The following is a 23,934-nucleotide window of genomic DNA, read 5'->3' on the forward strand; positions in this document are numbered from 1 at the left end:
TAGCTCAGAATAAGGTGGATACTTCAGAATAAGAATGGCCAAAATATGGAAGTTTTGGCCATCTGGATTATTATTATTGAACTTCCCAATATAAAAATGATTGTTACGTTTACAAAGAGGGTACAAATACAGTCAACCATTGTGTAATTATGGCTCAGTTAATTCGAAGCTTGCTTATAAGATAGCAGCCCGGTGTAGCGGGGAAGGGGGCGTGGGAGGGGTACTCGGCCAATATTTGGGTGTAGGTGAGCCGCTGAGGGTTTGAAACCCATACCCTGTTTAGGATAACACCCTCAACTTTAGTACCCAGATAGGACAACTCCCTCCGATGGGGACAAGGTTATCAAGCACACCTGTCAACTTGTACTTATCTTATTTAGACAAGGGTGCCAAGAACAATAACATTTATATTTATTCCAGTAAATGCTTTGGGTGATGACGTACTAAATATCTCAAACATTTGCACTAAGACGAAATCGATCATGCATGAAGCACCCTGTTTATAACTTGTGCCAAACTATATACCCTGTTCAGGACAGAGAGGACGAAAACCATACCCTGTCCAGCGGCACATCCCCATGGAGGCCATATAAGGGAGTACCCCCCCCCCCCCCCCCAGGGATAGCAGACAGTTGTAGAATATATGGCTCAACATAAACTATTTCTGTTTTCTTATATTATATTATGGTTGATTTTTTTTCACTTTTAAGTGATAAGTTGCTGTTTAGTTTAGTGTGAGAAGAATGGGTACTTTATGAGATTATAAAAACCAAAGTGACCCTTACAACCTGTGGGATACTCGGGTCAACCTTTTGGTGCGCTGGGTATCTGGCACAATTTGCCAACCAGAACCCAAATCCTTTTACAGTCTTTTCTATGACCAAAAGGCCCAACATTAGCTACTTTTGGCAAATGTAAACTATGTGATTCCAAGTAATAGTCATTTTGTATTCCTGAATCTGCTGTGTGAACCTTTGTAATTTCCAGTCACATTGAAGGTGTTGAAAATGCAGCCCCTTTATTGTCCATCCTGTCATGAAATGTCAGTCCCATCCACAGGTAGCCCAAACTCTGAAGGAGTTTGTTGGACTTTGAATTTATAAGAGAATGTATGACAATAAACAAAATAGGTCCTAAATTCCATTTTTTGACAAAAATAGAAATGAGAATGACTTACCTTGTGTTTTTTGTTTTTAATTGTTAAGCTAAAACGGCCTGGATATACCCTACTTCAATAATTATTATTTATTTTTTTCAGTATTTTAGTTATTCATTTTGTTATTAGGCAGGTACCACAAGGAAATGATTTGGTTGTTCCTTTTTAATTTAGATAATAGATAACTTTGTAGGTGATAATTATTTGTAATGCACTGAACTGGGGGCCTTTCTCTGCTACCAAAAGAAAATCTTTAACCTTTAAAACAAAAGGGTCAAGGCTTCTTTGCTGAATCAAGGCACTGTATCCTGGAACACAGTGCTTTTTAGAATTACCGCCAAAGTAGCAGCTTTATTTCCTGAAAGAATGATTATAATGGAAGCTTTATTTAATGCATGGCTAATTTCAAATTTTCAGGTGACTTTCCACCCCAGGTATAGAGGGTACATAAAAGCACATTGTGGAAGTGGAGAAAGAGTAAGAGGAAAGTAAAACAGAGGAAAGAATTATGGGAAAAGTAAGAAATGAAAAAATGGTTGTAGAATTGTAAACAAACAACTTTATTTTTATAAAAGTAATAAACAATTTTTTTTTACACATTTTATCAAATTCTTAGAGTGGTTTGTTTGTGGTTTTGAGAATTTTATTAACCAAATGGTCAAGCTACCCAGACATGCAACTGAGCAGCCAACTGCTTGGCCTCAATGAAAATTGTTTTTTTTCCTGTTTTCTTTTTTCTTTTTTTCTTTTTTTCATTTTATTTGCTATTTCTCTTGAAGCCTTCTCCAATTTTCTTCATTTCTTCATTTCTTTCTCCAACTGGTTTCTCTGTTCCTCACAAGCATTTGACTGCAACACCCTCCGGACCTCCAACTCCTCCTCCTGTTACAGCTGCAACATGGATATACCTACATGATCATTTTTATTCCATTTTAAATTTATAATAAGCTCACCATACTGAGTGAAAAACAAAAAATAGCCCATAACCAGCTTAATGCTGAAGGTCTTGTCTCATCAGGAGCTCAGAAGGCAATCAAGGAAATAGGTAATAGGTCACAGGGAGGGGAAGGAAAACACCTTTCCCCCCTCCCCCCTTGAGTGGAGGAAGGGGGAAGAAAAAGAAAAATAATTCATCCCAGGATCAACAGGATCTATTTCCACACTTTTCAACACCATGATGGTACCACTTGGCTGAGGACTGTTGTCAGAAAGTTCAGTGTGGAATAGCGTATGGAAGGCAGAGAGTTTGGTGACAATGAGGCTCCTAGGATTTGAAAAAAAAAAAAAAACAAAACAAAATACAAGTGCAAAAAAAGCAACTATAAATAATTTTGCAAAAATCCTAATATTTAGGATAAATAATTTGAATTGATACTATAGTTTCTAGTAAATGTAAAAAGATAGCAGGTGAACATGGGCGGGCTGACAGATGCCAGCAGTAGATCTAGGGAGGTCCCCGGCCCTCCATATTTCTAGATCAAATTGAGGACAACAGTGCCAAGAAAATTCTTTTCTAGATTGAGCTCCTCCGTACCTTAAGGTCTGAATGAGTGGTTCCTTCCCGCCCCCTTAAGGTCTGGTGAGAATCCTCCCCCCCCCCCCACCCCACCCCTCTTCTTATCTGAAGGTTCCGATCTGCCACTGTAGGCTCCAGGTCCTATATCAGAGCTATACAGAGACACTACACTAATACAATCTGCAGGACCATTTTTTTTTTAGAAACTTGAGCTTGTAATAGTGATCACCAAGCTACAAGAAGTATGACCTGAAGTAAATTAGGGACCTGTCATTTATTAGAGGCTGGGGGCAGGGCTGGTGCAATTCTTTATCCCAGGTGAATTTTTTTTATGCCCTCCCCCAATTTCCTGCAGAAAAAAATGTAACCCTCCCCCTTGTATGGCCCAAAATAGTTATGACCCTCCCCACGCTAAAAGATATGACAGGGATTATTAAAAGAGATCAACTTTTACTTTGTGATGAAGGGAGGCACCAATACGACATTCAGGAACAGGTATCTAAGATCACCTCATGCATTGAAGCAATATTGAGCACGAACAATCCTGGTGTTGCTGGAAAATTTTACACGACCGATTATGTTCTTGTCCCAGCTGATTAGTTAATACTGAGGGCGAACATTATGAAGCTCAGTGAGTTACTAGAGAACATATTAGATATGGATAGACACATTAAAGCTCACCTTAACACCCTGTTTCACTCAAAGACTGGTGATTTTATACGAGGAGAAGAGTATTCTAAATCGTTTGATGAAGCTGTTATTACAAGGCTTGATGAAGCTAAAAAAAGAGTAAACAGTGAATTGAAATATCTTAACCCATTCGCTCCTGGAGTTTTTGCCGAAAAACGTGTTTTGAAGCTAGTCGAGTGGTTTTCTGGCCACTGTCGTGCTATAAAGAGCTAAAACTTACCAAAAACCGGTTTACAGGTCGTACACTTCATGGCCTTCTGATCCAGATGCAAAATATCAGCTTGCGAAGTTCGGGCATGCGCAGAAAGCAAAATTTCGACAGTTTTTGGGTTTAAAAGTGACACAGCAGTCTTGACTTTTACTTTTCGCTTTCTCTCCTCCCCTCTTTTTTCGCTTTTCTTGCCTCATTTTTTTTTCTCTTGCTGGGCATTTAGTAGGCTTCATTTTGGTGGGAATAGTTTTTAGGAAAGCTTTTAGGATCTTAGGATTAGGTGAAAGGAAAGGTAGGTGGGCAATGGAACAAGATTTTCATGGAGATTTCAGGTCAATGTTACATGGTTTTTTGCCTCTTTCTCTGGTATCCTTGACTGAATTGTGCTCATTCTGGTATGGTTTGAAAGATCTCTTCACTCTGCACAAGTTAGCGGGCAAAGTTGTCCTTGACCGTTAAAACTGATGACGTCACAAAGGGTAGAAAGGACGTGGATCCGCACGGGCGGTTACGGGCGGTTCAGGGGCGAATGGGTTAATGAGAAACTTGATCAATGCAAAGACATGTTTTGCAGTGTGTTGCTGTTGAAAAACAAATCAAGAAAAAGACGTACATGTAGGGTTGTTGGGTAGTTCAGGTTGATCATTATGAAAGTTTAAAATGCTTAATGTGCAAGGGACTTGTTTGTTAAATAATATATTTTATTTGTTGATTTATTTTTATTTTAAGTGAACAGCAATGTTTACTAAAAATGGTATGGCCCTCCCCAAAGCCCAGCTTAAATTTTTGGTGACCCTCCCCCTTTTGGCTACATAAAATTTAATGACCCTCCCCCCAATTGCACCAGCCCTCCCCCGCCTCTAATAAATGATAGGTCCCTTATGTGTTTTTTACTATTGTTAACACTTGGAATCAACTAACCCATAAAATTACAAGATGGTTAACTGACCTTAACTGTATTTGTACCCTCTTTGTAAACGTAACAATCATGTTTATATTGGGAAGTTCAGTAATAATAATCCAGATGGCGAAAACTTCCATATTTTGGCCATTCTTATTCTGAAGTATCCACCTTATTCTGAGCTAGCTATCCAAACAGATACTTTGCTATGAATAAGCTTTACACGGCAGTCGCGGTAGTGGTACTGTAACAGACATTGTTTGCTCCTTGCACTAAATTCTTACAAAGAACGTGAAAAACAACTAACCTCTATGTAGGCTTTGATCCATATTTTGGAGTAACCATTCTCATCTTAGCCTTCTTCAGTCTTTGTATACTTAGTGTTTCAACACAACAAGGTCGTAAAGAGTAGGAGCGATTTGCCGAAAAATAATTTTATTCAGTTCCAGTCTCCAAGCGGATACCTGATTTTGGAGTATCCATTCTAGTCACGACCATTTCGGATAGGGCTCATGCCCCTTGGACATCCCATAATACTCCTCAAATCGAACTGAATTCAATATGGCCGCCGTATCGGTAATATATAGATTATACACACTCAATGAGCTTGGTAATTCAAGCAATCTGATTGGTTAGCCATCTCGGACTATGACGTTATATTCACCGCGCTAGGCGGTGAATATAAAGCAGAACAAAATCGCTGCCGTAAACTGGGTGTTTTGCCAAAGCTTCACAGTAAAGCCTTTTTGAAAATACACGAATATCCAAGTGCTGATGACTTTGAAGGCAAGAAAAGACTTCATGGTGTTTAGACAGCGTGACTTATTGTGAAGTGGTTTATTCAACAATATTAACTTCGCCTTCGGCGAATAATTGTTAATTAGCCAGGGCTGAAAGCGAAGCTCTCAATGAAATGTAAAATCGTGTAATGCTAAAGGTGATATTCGAAACGAAGGTTTTTAGCGCAACACAGCGTTGCAATGTTGTAACAATTCGAAACAATGTCACAACAATGCTGCAACGCTGTGTTGCGCTAAAAGTCGTAGTTGCAAATCGTCTCGTACAACATCACCTTAAGCGTCGAAAGAAGGCAGCGAGAACGGTGAAAAAACAACAATAGTAAAAAAGCAACTTTGCACGTGCCATGACGTGCAGCACACTTTTTTGTACATTTCTTTGCCGTTGTTTTGCACGACCACAACGTGAAACTTCCACAAACTTCCTGGTTACACGTTTTATGGAGAAAATGTCGCACGTGTTCTAGCATTTCTCATTTTCTCACCGCCGCTACAAAATTTCATGATTTTCCTCCAAGAAAAAATGTCTCCTTTGTTTTTTCTATCTCGCTCTAGCTCTTTTTCTCGTTGAGCTTCGCTGGCCTGTCGCCTCACATGGCCCGTCTCCTTTTCTCCGTCTTTCTCTTTCTCTATTTTCCAAATGTGTGGACATGACAATTAATCTAAACTTAATACTTTAGACAACAGGATACAGAAATATTTTCCGCTTTCCGTTTTCGTCTTTATTGACTCTTTAGTTGTTTCTGCTTCACAAGATGCGGGTGGCCATACGCTTTCCGGCCAAAATAACCTGACATTTGGCATCGGCTTACATGAATTGGGTGTGCTGACGGTCGGCGTTTGTGCGCTACGTCATAACCAAATTTTCTTGCTTTCATAGGTTATCAATTTATCTTAGCAATGAGGCTCCGCCACGCGCTTCGCGCGCGGGAGCTCCGCTAAAAAGGTCTAATCGAAGAAGTACCCGCGAGTTTTGCGGAGATCTCGCGCAAACGCGTCGGAAATTATGGCGGAAGATGCGTTGAGGAAAGAATGGGAAATTTTCTGGTTTGAAAGACTCAACAAGCATCAAGAGGAAGTCTTGCGACTTGTTGTTGAATCAAAGAGGGATGCCTCTGTGAATCTTCCAACTGGTTTCGGAAAGTCTGTAGTATTTCAGGCTTTGTCTATTCAGGGGCACCCAACGACTGTTTACTGTAAAATATCTCAGTCGAAGAAGCAAATATTGCCTAGAATTATCTATTACTTTATCTATGAAATTCGCTACAATTTTCTGAAGTTTAATCATGCAATTTCACATTTCACTCGCCAGGTTAGGCTATTTTTCATAAAAAAAAAGGAAACCTAAAATTTTCGGATTCAAAAATATGATGGACAGAGGAATCAGAAAAATTCTCTCCTTCGTAATGCATCAGTCAATTCCAGCTGCGTCCAGTCCCCCCCCCCCCCGCCCCCTCTCCCGGGCGGGGGAAGCATTTTTTTTTTGCTTGGATAGCAAATTCTCGGGGGTGGGGACTCTTGAGCTGTCAAATCCCCAGGGGTGGGCACGAAACAAGAGGGCAAATGCCCTGTCCTCCGTCAACACTGCAACATTTTTCATTGATCGCACAATCGAGTAGTGCAATTTTAAGCTTTTTAATGTGTGATTTTTTGTTTCAATTAACGTCTTCCTTTGTAATAGTGCTATTCTAATTAAGACTTCACGCCGTGACGACACCAGTTTATGGTTTTCGTATTGTTATAAAATTATTGACATTTTAAAAATTAATAGTGCGCTGTAAAGTTAACTGCTACGAATGGTTTTATAAATGTGAAAGGATGTTCTTCAAATAATATCAAGAGAAACTTGATTCAATAACAAAAAAAACGTTGATTCACCTCGATAGTTCCCGAGTTTTGCTATGAAATTCTGGCTTGATAAGCAATGAAGAAATGCATGCATAAAATCGAGAACATGCCTTTACAAACCTCTTCAGTTTTTTCCCATCCTTGACAAATGAGCCAATCTGCTTGTTTTCAAGTAAAATCCTCTGTGTAGTTATATTCGGATAGGAAACCGCGTGCGTGTCAAAAGCTCGGGGCTGGTCCCGGGGTTGGCAAATGCGCCACCCCCAGGACTGACAGGGCGGGCAATTGCCCCGCGGTAACCCGGGGAAGGGGCTGGGCGCAGCTGGAATTGACTGATGCATAAAGCCCTTGAAATTTCGAAAAGACTCAAGTTGCCCTAGGATGACCGAACATATACAAATTTAGCGCCGCTTAGAATACATTTCTAGATGTCTAAAAGTACACTGGATAGCCTAAAAGGAGTTTTCAAAGTATTTAGGAGGAAACCGTCGTTGGGTGCCTCTGTCTACTGTGTATTCTTATGTGGAACCAACAAACTAGAGCCGAAAAAACCGGATGCTCTCTGTGTACAGCCGCCCTTTCTAGTCTGAGAACCGCTGAAGATTTTTTTTCCTCAGAACGACACGTTTATAATTACGGATCGTGGGACTGTGATTGATGAAGTAAGCACCAAGAGGATTCATATTGAAGAAAAGATTAAGGGACATTTTTTAACTTGTGGATTACGCGTAGCGTGACGGAACAAGTTATTGTGGGCACTGTGATATGCAAACGTGTCACTAGGGTGTAGACACCGTTCGGAATTAGTCGGCTCCGCACGAAAGCGCCCGTTGATCGATCGTTCCCGTTCCGTGTGCATTGTGCCCAATGGTCTGGTCTGAAAAATAGTGTCAGGATTTGGAGAACCGGGCGGCACCCCCAACCACCACCAAGAATTCCCAGGGAGGTCTGTACACAGGCTACAATCAAAGCTTAGGTGAGAAAAAACCTTACAATTAACCTCAATAAATTGCGGCACGCGGTTGCCGGATTTGCGACGCATTGCGTGGTGTCTTGGGATGCATTATTGCTTGTTTGCATACCCAAAATGCTCTGCGCATTTTTTTGCGCCCTAGCGTGGCCTGGGGATAAGGTAGGGATGTCTTAATGGTTGTCGCACATGGTTTTAAAAGTTATACGTTGAAAACAAACCACACAGCTATTTTTAACGGTTTCGTTTCTTTTTTTTTTTCTAGTGCAAGAGCCAACATAGTTTGACTCAGTATTAATTTAAGTGATACATCATGCAACAGCGCAGGTATTGCTCTCTAAATTACCGACAACTTTTTATCGGTAGCCATAACTTATTTCACTGGGGAAATATCATTGGGAACACCACATTAAAACTAAAAGTAAAATACCTTATCTAATGACGATTATTTCACCGAAATGAATTTATTCTTCTATATGACAGTCATGCAAAGACGAAATCTGTTCATGTTTGGGATGTCGAGTTGTACTGAACCAGATCGGAGATAGTTTTAAGGCTAGAGAAGACTAGACCACATGACGGTCAAAAAGGGTGTCAAAAAGGACCATATCGTCTCGTGTCTTGCATCACTCGCAGCAAAGGGAAATTAAACTGGCCGCTATTAATTGCTATAGAGTCCAGACAGCGACGCGAGTAAGTTTTCCAGGAAACTGTCCATTTGTCCTAGTTAGATATTTCTAGCTTAAAGGCAGTCGACAAATTTGCATAATTTTCCTTATCATAAAATAATTTACGAATCAAATTAAATTTTGTTAAACACTTAAGAATAAAGGTAAGCGAAAAAAGTTTAACACAACGTTTCGATGTCACAATGACATCATTATCAAGTGACAAAGATAAAAACTAAAAACTGACCTAATTATACGGTTTAAAGTGACAAAATAAACTGGAGAGCAAAAGTAACATGTTTGCACGTGTAGATGAAAATATGTTACAAACAGTTTTGCTAGGATGGAATCTGATTGCGTGTTTAAGCTTGGTTTCTTCTCCTTAATAAAAAGCATTTCGTAATCAGACAGTCTAATTTTCCATTGCACTCCTTGAGTAGTAACCAGGGCAGCAACTCTTCTATCCTACTCAAAAAGGCGACATCGAAACTGTTGTGTTGAACTTTTTTCGCTTATCTTTATTCTCAAGTGTTTGATAAAATAATTTGAGTTGATTTATATTTTGGACAAGGAAGTTCTTCAAATAGTCATCACGTACTTCTTGATAATGTGAAAGCTTCCATAAACTACAGCTTGCTACGGCAAGGTTTACTGAGCAACAATTTATAAGTAAAACTTACTCGACGGCAGTTATTTGAATCTGTTCTGTAGTAATGGTTGTACTTAGGAAAGTATACCCTGGGTGCCGGCTTCGGCCTACGGCCGAAGATGTGTCGGCCTTCGTCCAACACCGAAGATTCCCGCCGTACGCGAGAAAAACCTCTGATACCCAGGGTAAGGAAAGTACGTATTTGTCTTCAAAAGTTATTAACTTGTGAAAAATACATCTTTAAGAGCCTTCATGCACACTAAGTCTTGTACCTTACCTAACTTCTCTAGAAAAGAAAATTCTGCAACAACGAACTGTTCAAACTTGAAAGTTCAAGCAACATAAACTTTGGACGAGTTTGACCGTACTTTTGGGTAGAGACTCGTTTGACTCTCGTTGACAAGTTAAATCTTTCGTTAATGAAATTAAACAGGTATTAAAAAGTTTTCTTAGACTAAACATGACGCATCTTTCAATTGTTTTCCTTCAGACGGCAAACTGCCCAGACATTGCCCGTAGTTTGAAAGTTTATTCTTCCGAAAATTCCAGTTCAGTCCGTGAACCCTTGCTTTAGTGGTTGTAAACACTCGCGACGAGTTTTAAAAAATGTAATCGCAAAAAAGAAAAGAACTTCCGATATTAATTAACTTAGTTTTTAAATTACGAGTTTAAAACAAATGATTGATAACAATGACAGCAAGGCTTGTAGGATCCGTGGTCGGCATCTAACAGTACATAGACACCTGGATGAACTAGAAAATAACAACAGTTGTAAGAAACAAAACTGATCGGGGAGTTCTCTAGTCAGAAGTCAGGGCTAGATGTAAGAAAGACGACCCGATGGTCCACAGTCGCTGTTAGCTCACGGGACTAGCCTACGCAGAAATCGTTACCGTTTCTTTTTAGCCGAGCAGAAGCACACGAGGCGAGCGAGGGCAAGGGCATGCCGCTTTTTTTATATATGTTATATATATATATATATTTTTTCTTCTTCCTCGCGCGTCTCCCAGGCTTCTTCCACTTGGCTAGAAGGAAACAACCAGACTACTCTCAGAACAAACTCGGACCAACTAAAAGTCTGACCGAAGGACGAGGAAACAGCTAACTCATCAACATTTCCAATGAGATCAGAAGGGTGCGAAAAAAGAACAGGACTGTAAAAGCTTGCCAAGGTAAGTTACCTTGTTACAGTGACAAAGACGACACTTACATCATCGTACTGAAAAGTCGCCATTCCGTTCTGAGCAGTGTCGCGTCTTCTAAATTGATCTGACGAGAAACATCAAGGTAAAAGTATGGTAAGAGTTTTACCTACAGAGAAACAAGTGTTTAATTTTACAGAGGTGATTTATTTTTAGACAACCTCTGAATAAAACGGACTAAGAAAGTATGGCTAAAAGGAAGCGATCCTATGAGATCTTTGCGCTAAGGTCGGTAGGACACGAGTGACGACAAACAAATAAAATAAGTCAATAAGTAAATGAAAATAAATAAATAAATAAATAAAAAACAGGAACGGAGGGGTGGGACGGGGTGGAAAACTAACGCTTGAAGCAAAACACCACGTTTTCTAATCTTCTCCCTCCCATCCCCACTTCTTCAGTTGTACTTTTAATAGCTCGCCCAGTAACGTTTGATGTTTGATAAATAAGCGAACCAGCGCACGGACGGTTGGCAAATATATCTTAAGACATTCACCCAGTCACTACTTATCATCATTTATGAATTATTTTCCTCTTAGGAGTTCATATTAAATCAGGGAGCTTTAGCAACGACAACGGGGACGGAAACGAGAACGTCAAAAAAGCAATAGGTTTAATTAGCAAAACAACAGCTTTGCACGTGCATCACGCTTTTTTGTACATTTCTTTGCCATCCCTGCACAACTACGACGTGAAATGGCCAAATTTTACGTTCATTTGAGAAAGGGAACGGCAAGGCTATAAATTCTAGCATCTCTGTCTCAACTTCGGGGCGGTCCCCTCTCTTCAGCTCTAACATAAATTCCCTTCTTTTCAGTATCTGGGCGACTTGGTATAATCGCGAAAAAGTTAAATGAGCGAAGTCTATTTTTCAACGATGTTTTCATGGACGTCGCCGTTGTGGGATCTAAGGCCCCTTTTGAGTCCGACTAGACTTGCTACAAGTCGACCTAACAAGTTTCACACCTGAAAAGCTGTAAAGCAAGCGAAAGAAAGTTTTTAGGCCGCGTAGCGGCCGAGCGTGCACCTGTGTCGCGACAGGTCCCAAGGGCCATCCTACAAACTACGAAAGTGAAGAGTCCGAGGAGCTGATCACTCAGCCAGGCATATTTTGTCTGCACATACCTGTTAAGGACTTTAGACGCACACAGCAGGCTACGAAATCGTCAAAGGTGATTCGGTTATCGGTAGAATATCGCTTGACAATGATGTTCAAGGCGTTAGGGCTCAAACGATAACCTGACGAAGACAAATAAGAATGCTACAATTTATTACACAAAGGTGCGGTGCTCATGTTTCAAGTGTTAGCGAAAGAAAGGTTTCACTTGAACTTAAGTGATCTTTGAGGTTCTCTTTTTGAAGAGAGCAGTTAGCTTTCAAGAACGCATGAACAGAAAACAGAAGCCCCTGTGATTCATTATGCGGCTTTATCAAAAAATCGCACCAACAGAAAAGAAATAAACCTCAGCTGAAACCTTGCTACTCGTTGAGCTTGCGACGTTAACCTTAATTATTTTTGATTGACTATTGGAGTTAAGAGTTAATTTGGTATATATAAAGTGTAAAAGGCACGCAGGACCTTACCAAAGGCAGACAGAGCAGCATGAAGTTCATGTGGTTCTACAGTTCCTGATCTGTCACGGTCATACTGCATAAATGTAGTCTACGAAAACAATACATTTATTATTTACAAATAAATTTCTAAAAAAGCCTACAACACGTCAAAGTCACTACCACTAACACCACCACCTGTTGTGCTAAGGTTATGTTCATACCACAGCAGATAGCTTTTGATGCCGAAACTAAAAGTTATCTGGTCAACACCCATCTGATATGTGACTTCCCAATCTAGAGATCGGCGCGGAACAGCTTCACTCTGTTACAGAAATCGCGCCAAAGTCACAATTATTCTTATTTGTGAAAAGAACTTGCCCTATCTGGTTTGGTGTTCGTGCCGGCGGCGCAAAAGATACCCGGTTTAGTGTGAACATAGTTCCCAGGCGCATATTTTGAAAAAATGCCGTAATAATCTGTGTTAAGGTAGTCTGCTACACGGCCGTTTTTAGGGTCGTCACGCAATGCTCCTCCCCACTTGTGGGGAGAAGCATTGCGTGACGACGCTAAAAACGGCTGTGTAGCAGACTAGTGTTAAGGTTACCTTCCACTGATTCAGTGCTGCCCACAATTCCTTGAATTCACTGAAACCCATTTTGCCGCTGAAGTCTCGCTACTCAGTTGTTAACAAAGCCTTTTTAAATTGTATACAAAACATGAAATATACTACTGATATTATACCCGCACAATATACATTTATGTATTGCTGTGAAAACTAAAAAACAATGGCAGGAAAAAAAGAAGTCAACTTGACTACTGGAAAGCTTTCTTTCTTTTCATTTAGATAATTGGCATGAGTGGTTTCACACTGGTTTCATACGAACTAAATTCCCATATTTTTACGTTTCTTTTTTTTGTTATTGTGTTTGTTTTCTTTTTATCAATTTTGTTTTTTTTTGTTTTGTATCACATTTTTTGGTTTTAAATTAAAGTCCCAGTTCCCTCTCATTGTTAAACAACTAGTAAGGCATTTACATGTATTCAAGCAAAGACAATTTTTATCCTGATGACAAAATAATTGTTATGCTTACATGAAGCCTAAAATGTCATTCATCACTTCGCCACACCCCACAATTGGCGGCAAGGCGAAGAGACAGATGATGACATTTAACACGAGCTTGCATGGTGTGTACAGAAATTTAATTTAGCTGATTCAAGGATACATCTAACATGGTGATCATTAACCTGCCAAAAGTAAAATTAAATAAAGAGTAGAATCAATAAAATAATTACCCTAAACATCCTAAGTAAAGACCTGATGTGATCATTAAAGTAAGATTATTTCTGGCAGTCGATCAGCAAAAATACAGTAATGACTATGCATATATGATAAAAAGCCATAATCTGTTGCTCACACAATGTGGCATAAATATGGTGAATGCAGTAATCAGTTGGCCATGCAAGGACCTCATAAGTGGGGCTAGGGTTTGAAGGATGGGCAATGCAATTGCCGACAGTTAGCAGCATTCTTGGAAATAAGCTGAAAACAGATGATTTTTTAAGTACAATACAATTCTCAAACAATTGACATTTTTGCACTAGTTGAAACATATGTAACTTCTGCAACTGATCTGAATGTAACCAACTTCAAACAGTAACACAGAGAGAATCTCGGAAAACCGGCTCAGTTGGTTAGAGTGCTGCACCAGTAACACAGAGATCAGGGTTAGATTAGGGTTCCAATCCCAGCAAACCTGAATTTTTTCAGGCTTACTATTTGCAACTGCATAAGTTACCTGTAATAATATTCATTGCATTTATTTCAAAACATTTTGCTAAGTGTCGTCATACAAAGATCATACAAACCTGCAAGTCTCCAAGCTGAATGCTGAGAAATTAAGCAACACAAAAAGGAAGAAAAATAGCCATTATTATTACTAATATGGAAAACCAACAGTACTACAATACAGTGTGACCGTACATGGATAACTTTCTCTATTCAAGGAACTCATTTAAGTATCAGGCTTTAAGACATACAGGGCCCAGTTGTTCGAAGGCCAATCATCGCTAACCTGGACTTTAATTTGCACCATGCAAAGAAAGTCATGTCCGATAGCCCGGGGCTAGTGGATATTGCTATCGGGCTAGTGAATTCTGTTCTTAACTTGCCCAACGTGCAAGTGAAGTTTTTTTTTGGAATTCAAATTACAGAAGAACTGTGAAATCAAGTCTGCTCATCAAGACCCTTTTGGGGCTAGTTGAAATGATGTTTGGGCTAGTAAATGTTAGCTTCGGCTTGCCCGAATGGCAAGCTGTAAAAATGACTTTCTTTGCACCCTGATTTGGGTTTCTTTTTCTTTCGTTTTTTTTTGTTGTTGTTGTTCTTTGTCTTTTTTGATATATCTTCCTAGTCAGATAGTTTTTCCAATTCTTTTTAGAGTATCCAAGCACCAAATTGTAGACAGAAAGAATTAAACTAAATATTGCTTTTTAAGCCTTCACACTGGGCTATCATAACCCAGCTTTGAAAACCCGGCCCAGGAGTAATGCAATCCAGTGCAAATGGCAATATTGACATATCCTAATAGCTAGACTAAACCAAAGACACTCCAACTCTTCATAAAGTAAAACAAAATCAACTACATTTTGGCAAACCTCTTTGTTTGTTTGTTTGTTGTTGTTTTTTTTTTAAGAAAAAAAAATCCGGCACTTTTCTACTGAGGTTAGCCTGTTTTTTTTTTTTTTTTTTTAAGAGAAAAAAAATGGAGCATTCTTCTACTGAGGTTAGCCTGCAAATGCAGTTGTACAAATGTATTTCAGGCGATCACTTCCCTCCACCAGTCTTTTCTGAGGTACTGTGTGGGCCCCTTTTTCAAATTAACACATTATAAAATAAATAGAAAGAGTATTGATAGGTATATTTCTAACAACATTGTTGAGACTAGAAAAATTATTATTTAATTATAGTGGTTCATGTAATATAGGGCACATTTTTATATATCATATTAATTTTTATCTCTCGATAATAACTAAAAATAATAATATTATGTCTAATCTCCAGCACTGCTTTTCCCATTTCTGTGCCCGGCTCAAAAACGAACAAACCTGGCCACATTTTTGCCAATATCTGCTTGCGTGTGGCCAAGACTCAACAGAAATAAATGTTATCAATTAAAATCAATGCATGAAATCCATAAAATCATACTTACGATGGTAACTTCCGGAAATTCCTGAGCTTGTTAAACAGCCCTGCAGTTCTTTGGCATCAATTTGCTGATCCTTTACATAATAATGTAATTTAAGTAATGTACATGTATATGCATAATCATTAAGTTTCGAAGAATCAAAGGAAAAATTAAGGGGATGTACAGTCAGGACTACTGTATAAATGTATGACAAATAGGGCCATAGCAAGCCTTTAGAATCCTGGGGTGGGGGGGGGGGGGGGGACACAAAGATTTTATTAATTTTACTTTACATGCGTGCATGTTTTGAGTTCTTGGGGCAAATATACACTTGACTCCTGATAACTCAAACCCTCGTTAAATCAAACCTTGTGCTGAACCAAAGTCGATTTCCCCTGGACTTCCTTCACACATTAACTGCAATTAAATTATTCCTGGTAACTCGAACCCTCGATAACTTGAACCTCCTTCTAACTTAAAGTAATTTTTGTTTCCCTTCAGATCATTAATTTGTATACAATTTTACCCTTGATAACTTGAACCATTAATTATAAGTGTGTGACAAGTCGGGAAAAAAACCATGTACTGAAGTCCCGAACATTGAATTTCTTTCATGAAGCAACTGTGTCAATTCTTTGTCTTTACTTTTTTGTTGCTCCAGTTCAAATTCAGTGTCCATCCCTGTATACTTAAATTGTGCTTAATTGCATTCCCTCCCCATCCATTTGCTTATTTCCTCACTTCTTGTTATTTGCTTCAACCTCCCGATAACTCGAACTTTTTCTGATTTCCCTACCAGGCTCGAGTTATCGGGAGTCGACAGTAGGCTCAGTGATAGAGGAACCAAAGTAACCAGAAAGTCACAGCTTTGACACCTCAGATTGTTTCTTCTGAGTCGTCCGTGCTATAGCCTGCAAGCAAGCTCTCTGGGGCACTCTGGCACTGCGGCGGGAAAAAGAAAAGAAATGAGATCTTGCAACTACATCTCTGGAATTTGAATTTCTGCTTTGAAAAAGTTGATGCGAAAATGCTGATTGGCAGAGATGACATTAGCAATGACGTCATTACCTTTGGCATGTGTTTTTCAATGTTTGCTTACATTCATGTGTATTGGCGGAAATGTGACAGCTCAGTCGCTGGGGAGCCACAGGGAATTGGAGGTGGTATTCAAATTACAGAGATGTAGTTGCAAGCTCTCCTTCCTTTTCCCACCCTACTGCCAGAGCGCTCCAGAGAGCTTGCTCGCAGGTTATCTGTGTTACTGAGACTGAAACACAAGACTCTTCATATCATATGGGTATTTACCAGGCTTAAAATTCAACACCACAATAAATTCACTAATTTAATTATATCTCAGAAGGGTCTTACACAGAATTGATATTATATTAATCAAAACTTTCAACATTTTGTAACCTGAATTTCATTTTGAACTACAGCATAAAGTGTTAAAAACAGCTATGAATCATTTGAATAATACTATTGCTTACCGCTCCTGCAACAGCAGCAAAGTAGCCATAAAGAGGATCTTGCTGCATTGCACCTGGGTAGCCACCTGGGAATCCTGGATAGCCCTGGTAAGAGTGAAACAATAGTTATAAACCCTTTATGACTGGTCCCGAGGGAATTAAGTTAATTTTGTTTCCTGAGAACCTCAACATTTCCCGAGAGGGAACCCAGGGAAACATTGAGATTCGAGGGAAGTAAAATTAACTGTTTTTAAAGGCATCAGTCTCTAAGTGATTTGTTATATACTGTAGCTGCTAGAAATTTTAAAGCTGGGACTTCATTAAACCTTGCTGTAATGGGAGGTTATCGGTCAGCTTTCGCGGGTAACACTGCACTGTTACCCCCTGACGTCATAGATTTTGCAATGTTGCCTGCTCATAGATTTTGGCAGGAAACAGTTTCATTGTTAAATGTCATGTAGCCTTGAAGTAACCAATGAAAGCATGTGCTGAATTAGGAAAAAGTTTCCAGCTATAAAACAAATAATATGTTGAAAGTACACCCATTGGTAGATCTCACTGAAACAAAGTAATGTATGATTGCTGTATAAGAAAACCATCAAGTGTATACAGTTTCAGATTAAAAAAACTTGTATTAAGCAGACCCATATTAAAGGCACATCCTGGCATTAGTAAGAAAGAGCACCAATGAGTCCCAAGCTTTACTGTCCATACTTAAAGACGACAAGCCATGAATTTGACAACAGATTTCAAAGAGTGATGCAGACAATGTCCACATTTAAAAAAATATAACAAAATGAACAAAAGTTTAGTGTCCAGTAGAATGGTTGGAACCTTTATAACTTGTTTTATGTATTTGCAGTTTAATCAGAGTTTATACACTACATTGCTCGGACACAAGCCAAAGCAACCCAAACTGTGACCATTTTAGTTGACAAGGCTAGCAAGAAAAAATTTAGTGATTAAAAGTGCAGTGACCATAAATTACAGTAGAAGGTCTCATGAGCAGACACCTCAGGATGCAAAAGAAAGTATCCATCACTGGATCTGGCAGCAGAAATGTAAAAATACAGATTTTGTATGAGAGTTGAGAAACACAGGGTTTTGTTAACAAGAGTGTCCGTTAGGAAAGCCTCCACTGTATTCGTAATCAGCATTAGCAACTTCAACTCATTTGGTCTATTAAGTTCAGGAGCCTGTGATATCCAGGGGCTTCTACTAACAATATAATTTACAGTTTTTGTTATGTCTTTTGTGCATTTGCTATTTTATCGGCTTGCTATGTCATATAAGCATGAAATGTAACCTGTGTTGTTGAAGAAAAATAGAGAAAAAATTTTTGACGTATAAGGTGACACTTATTCATATGACCAAACAAGTTACACTTCAAGTTCATGTCATTATAGCATGCTGATGACAAGCATTGAAGAAAATAGAGCATAGTCTTCTTGCATTGAGAAAAATATATTTTTTCAACAGAAATGCATGGTCGCGCTTATTTTTCTGAAGCAACAGGTCACACTTCACCTACATTTTATGTAGCATGCCGATGATCACAATATAATCCCTTTCTTCAAAAATTTCTTTCCATTAGAGAGAAAATTGATGTAATGATAAGCAACAACTAGAGCGTGATAGACTCTCTTCGTTTGCCAGCTGAATAAAAAATTTTTGTATCTGGCCTTCTGAATAAATTAATATTGCTTTTCTTACTTACGGACATGACTGCATAGTGTTTTACTTTTAATAACATATACCTATTAGTTAATCCCATATTGTCAGCAAAGCTATTATTCTTTATTTTTTACGAACTATCCAATTAAGGATTAATTTGGATAGTTTCAGATAGGGCTTTCCTTTACAAATAGGCAGACTGTCCAATTTAAGAAAAATAGGACAGCTGGTCTGAGCCAATCAAATGCCAGAAAATACAATAGGCAATGCAAACTAGCTAATCAGTGCAAAGTCCCCGTGACAACGCACCAAAAAAGTTTCGCTGGCTGACAGCGGTCTCAGCGAACACTCTTGGAGAGCTTTCCATTTAGTCAAAATTTCCGCAATTTCCGGTTCGGCGGTAAATGGAACACGTTTCGTCGGTTCATCCCACTGGAAAATTCCCAGAAAAAGTGGAAAATCTAAAAAGGTGGGCCCGTTTTCCCGGTTTGAATTTCCGAATGGAATGTCGTGTTCCATTTACGTTTCTCGTAGTTTGTACCAGTTCCAGGTCCACGGTCGTTCACGGTTGGGCACCGCCAGGTACCAGGGTTTACGACCAAATGGAACAACTTTTTACCAATTGGAAATTCCACTTTTGCTACCACCGAAATTTGCGGGTTTTTTCCTAAATGGAAAGCGCCCTTGGCTTCTTGTTGCTGTGAATGTCATTTTGTTTTGCTGCTGGTTTGTTTTAGCTTCTTGTCTGGGCCATTTAAAAGGAAAATATAGGACCAAACTGATGAAAGTTTGTATCAGAAAATTTAATAATCAACGCATAGATTTTAATAAGATTCTTGAAAATGTACAAGCACTGAAACTTTGGACAAGAATAAGAAAACACTAATACTTGTGTTTAAATGTTGGCATTACAAAACCAAACGGACAAAGTCTGCAGAAATTGTTTGAGGTAATGAATAAAGTGTTTATTTTCAAAAGTTTTTGTGTTTGCATATGCATTGTTGCTTTGTCTTCTTTGTACTTGAAATTGCAGTTTTTGCCTGTAGCACTGTATCACCTAGATCATTGAAGGAGCTTTCAAAATTTTAATTGGCAACAAAATGTCAAAGTATGAAAGAGCAATACTAGTTCTACGTTTGTTTACTTGTAAAGAATAAGTTGAATGACACAATAAGAATAAACATTTTTTAGATCTTTCCATGTGTTCTTATTTCAACTACAAACAGTTCGAGTGTACAATATTTTGCCACTGACAGCCAAATTGAATTTTGGCTGTCCAAGGAATTTTTTTCATCCAATTCTTTCCAAATTGGCAGCATGTAGTCCTACTACATATACTAACAGTTTCTATGGAAACTGTAAACACAAAAGACAGGTAACAGTCATAATAAAAGTTCTCCAGAAGCTCCTGTAGCTGACAAAAATCATTGCCTAAATGCCACAGAAGCGCTGGCTACTAATGCAAAATAACAAGGCTGGGCTTATGGCAGTGCCTGGTGGTCTGTGGTGCCTAATTTTTGCTCCTGGGCAACTAGAAAACCTGGGCACACTAGCTGGATTTCACAAGTTCAGGGCACTGGGGTCTCCTCAGTTTTTCTTAGAGCAGAGAAGAATCAATCTGTTCATTTAATGATCTTTGACACAGTTGAAGAGATCTGGGTTACAAAGTCTTTAGAATTCACGATGTACAGGAAGACAGTGTCCTAGCTCTATGATCTAATATTTTCTGTACATAAGAAATGTTTTCTTTCTGACCATGCATCAGAAAATTTTGATACGGAACGGCTCAGCCACTTGTAACGCGAATAAAGACAAACGAGAGATGAAGATATTTTCACTAACTATAAAATACGGAGTCTATCCTTACTTTGCGAGCTTTCTGATGCACGATCTTTCTTGTTTGTTAGCTTACATTAACTTCAAGCTTAATTGTACAAAAATTACCAACTCGATGCTTCCATGCAGGAAAAAAAAACCTGAGAAACTTACTCGCTATCAACAAAGCAAACATAAACGCCACTAATGGTCTAAAATGCAATCTAGAAAGCCTTCTGTCATTTTGGATGTTGAGGAAAGGGAGGAAATAAAAGCCTTATATGACCTTTAAAGCCGCACATAAGCATACATTTTTTGTGACGAACCGAATAATATACAGAAGGTTAATACCAAATGCCTTCCATTTGTGCAAGCCACTGAGGCCTTGATTTTTACGCCCGATAAATATCTAACTAGCTCCTTACTTACCCCACCATATCCACCAGGAGGTGGAGCCCCATAGCCTGGATAAGCCATACCTTTATAATGCAAAAGACAACAGGCGGAAATTTCTGTCGATATCAGCCCAGCTCAAAGCAAAGCAAGACGCTCGTTTTTAGCCAAGTAACCTGGCCTCATGGGAGTTTCGAACTTCTCCGGGGGCCCAGCCGGCCAGACCGAAACCCATGGGGGCGGGGGTACTCATGGGAATTCTTGGTGGTGGTGGGGGGTGCCGCCTGGTTCTCCAAATCCTGACCCTATTTTTCAGACCAAAACAAATTTTATTTTTCACACCCGTTTTCAGAGCAGGTCTCTAAGAAATTATGTCATAAGAGAGAGGAAGCATCACGTTTATTACGGCAAACGTGAGATTTAAGTTGAGCTCCTTACCTGAGTTGAGAAATTTTCAAAATAAGAAATGAGCAGACAAAAACAGCTTAAGACAATTTTCATGGATAGAATTGGCGCGAATCTACCGATTTTCGTGTAGTTATGTAATGAACAGTAAACAAATTTACAATTACTTCGATCAGAACGCCATCATAAACTGATTTATTAAAATCCATTTCATGGAATTCGCATATTCAGTGGCATATTTCTTCTTTTTTTCTCATTCATTTGGAATTTTTTGGGTGGTACCTTGAATCCCCTAACTTATACATATACCAGACTATGTTCAGCTACGATTTTTCTACCCTTCACCCACAAAACTCGTTAACAGATGCTCCATAGTGATAGCCTCCCCTGCAGACGCTCTTAGGGGTTTTAATTTAAAAGGGAGTGCTCCACCGACCTGCTAAGCTCTGCTAAACTAACCGGCGATCAGGCGGTCCCTCTGCCCATCCGCCGACTTTCGCATTTCCCCGAAAAAAAAAGAAACAAACAAAAAAACAGAACGCCTGATCGCAGGTAGTCTGCTACACAGCCGTTTTTTATTGTCGTCACGCAACGCTCCTCCCCGGGGCTCCTCCCCACTAACTATTAGTGGGGAGGAGCGTTGCGTGACGACAATAAAAACGGCTGTGTAGCAGACTAGATCACAGGCGGTTATGGGCTCCTGTCGCGGGTTGCTACTGCTAAACTGGCCCCTGACATAACCTTCGATCACGCGTTTTTTTTCCGCCTCCCCCCCAAAAAAGGGAAGAAGGACCACCTGATCGTAGGCTACCTCTGACATGACAGGATTACCATAAGAATTCTTCCTCGGTTCGCCTATACGCGGTGTATATAGTATGTGAAGCTAGTTTACAAGCAAGCGAGGTGACTGAGAAAGATTGAATGAATATCCCGGGGAGGACCAATTTCGGAAGTTTGGAAATTAAACTACAAATCTGGGCGTGGCTGATTTGACCCCGTCGGTGAAAGGAGACATGACAAAGCTAATTTTGCGTGCTTCGCAGACATTCTAAACCTTCTGCGCACCCTAATTCGCAGACGGACTACTGTGTGGCTAGCTTGTTCCAGGCGTTCAGACAGTAGAGCGCGGGAGAAAAATTCACGAAGAAAAAAAACGAGGGGAGACTAGAGAGAGAAAGCGGGAGGGAACCCTAACCCTAACTCGCCCTCCTCGTTACCCCCTCCCCGTTTTCCTGGTGTATAATTTAACTCGCTTCCCACTAACCGACGTGCTCTACTATCTGAACGCCTGGAACAGGCTACCGTGTGGCACGAAGTTTTTGCGGGTTCTAATTTTTGCGATTTTTCAAGTGATCCGCCAAAATAAAGCCTGTTTCAAACGTCCTGCTACTGCCGTTCTAAGGTGGCTCAACTTCAGCACGACTCTAACACGACTGTAGAATGGCTTGTTTTCAGACGTGGCGAATTTAACTCAGTCGAATAAAATAGCTGTTGCGCAAAACAAAACTAAAAAATAAAAAGCGATTTAGTGAACTGTTAAAATGTATTCTAATGTGTTTATAATTTATGAATTAAGTTCAGCACGGCAGTAGCGCGACGTTTGAAACCAAGTCGAGGTATTGCCGTGTACCAGTAAGCACAGTTGCATCCGGGGGGGGGGGGGGAATCCGCATATGAAGCTGGTACGAATGCGCGTCGTCTCGCTTGGGGGTGTAAATTTCGGATTTTGGTCTCGCTTAGGGTGTTCTGGGCAAAACGCCATCATATTTAGCCGTGAAGGTCTCGTTTAGGGTTGCACGCGAAAAAATATAAAAACATGATTTGATATGTATATTTTTTGTTCGTCTTATTTACTCCATTCATATAATCCATCAATACCTAAAGAAGACGTCTTTGTCCATTGTTTTCATTTGTCTGCGTTTTATCATGGTCTCTCAAGTTTCGCGTCAAAAAAAGCTTGGGCCACGCCCAGATCAGTCTCTTTTGGGGGTTTAATTCAAAATTTCCGACGAGCATCCGTACCACCTTCATATGCGGAGTCCCCCCCCCCCCCCCCCCGCCCGGGAGTTGCATGCCTGCGTGCAGACGTCACCTGTTTTCTTTGTTTTCCTTTTCCCGCGTGCAAAAAAGGAAATAGGAGAAGTCTGCACGCAGGCAATGGCAGTAGCACGACTTGGTTTCAAACGTCGCGCTACTGCCGTGCTAAAGTCGAATTTAATTCGATCAACTTAGTTCGGCACGGCATTAGCACAACGTTTGAAACGGGCCTAAGTTCCTGCGAATAAAAATCAAAAATTACCACAAACAATTTTCCCGCAAAAGTTTACTCCAGAGTAAATATTCTCTAACTTAAATTCGTTACACAATTTTTTTTTATACAGAAGTAAAAAATCGTGTCTGTCCAATTACTACAACAAGCCTCCCACGCAGACGCTCTTAGGGGTTCGTCACGCGTTCCTGCCCCGGGCACGTTTTACGGTGACCCACAAGGGACATGCTGCAAATAAAAAAGTTGCTGCAAATTAAATAAGGTTGCTGCGAATTAAATAAAGTTGCTGCAATAAAAAGTAGTTGCGGCAAATAAAAAATAATTGCTGCAAATAATCATTGATGACGATTCCTTTCTTTGGGACTGTAACAGAAAAGACCCAACCTTTTATTAAAGAAACTAATAAATGCCATCCCAAAAATTAAGTCCACGGCCGAAATATGAAATAACGAAATAACTTTCGTTGATACAATAGTTTTCAAAGGAGAACATCTCACAGAGAAATCCATCTACATTAATGGACATCAAATCCCACTATAAGCCGACTTATAAAAAAAATAAAAAA

General features: G+C 39.6%; 1 protein-coding gene across 3 annotated transcripts in view; it reads right to left on the reverse strand.

Annotated features, from left to right (window-relative positions):
* The window catches only part of LOC140930537 (sorcin-like), a 40,502-nt gene extending 19,640 nt beyond the window's left edge, over nucleotides 1–20,862 (reverse strand). The window contains exons 1-10 of one of the 3 annotated variants that reach the window (XM_073380264.1): nucleotides 20,732–20,862; nucleotides 16,835–16,918; nucleotides 15,372–15,441; nucleotides 14,029–14,050; nucleotides 13,386–13,407; nucleotides 12,767–12,835; nucleotides 12,193–12,271; nucleotides 11,734–11,847; nucleotides 10,617–10,675; nucleotides 8,321–10,158 (exon numbers count right to left, since the gene is read on the reverse strand). In XM_073380264.1, the coding sequence (XP_073236365.1) occupies nucleotides 10,132–10,158; nucleotides 10,617–10,675; nucleotides 11,734–11,847; nucleotides 12,193–12,271; nucleotides 12,767–12,835; nucleotides 13,386–13,407; nucleotides 14,029–14,050; nucleotides 15,372–15,441; nucleotides 16,835–16,918; nucleotides 20,732–20,779 (594 nt within the window). In that variant the 5' untranslated portion in view covers nucleotides 20,780–20,862 and the 3' untranslated portion in view covers nucleotides 8,321–10,131. Of the gene's footprint in view, nucleotides 1–8,320; nucleotides 10,159–10,616; nucleotides 10,676–11,733; nucleotides 11,848–12,192; nucleotides 12,272–12,766; nucleotides 12,836–13,385; nucleotides 13,408–14,028; nucleotides 14,051–15,371; nucleotides 15,442–16,834; nucleotides 16,919–20,731 lie in introns of those variants that run through there. The other 2 variants (XM_073380263.1, XM_073380265.1) reach the window with 2 other exon arrangements.
* Between the last annotated feature and the right edge of the window lie 3,072 nt (nucleotides 20,863–23,934).

This window comes from Porites lutea, chromosome 3, assembly GCF_958299795.1.
Source record: "Porites lutea chromosome 3, jaPorLute2.1, whole genome shotgun sequence".
Lineage (NCBI taxonomy): Eukaryota > Metazoa > Cnidaria > Anthozoa > Scleractinia > Poritidae > Porites > Porites lutea.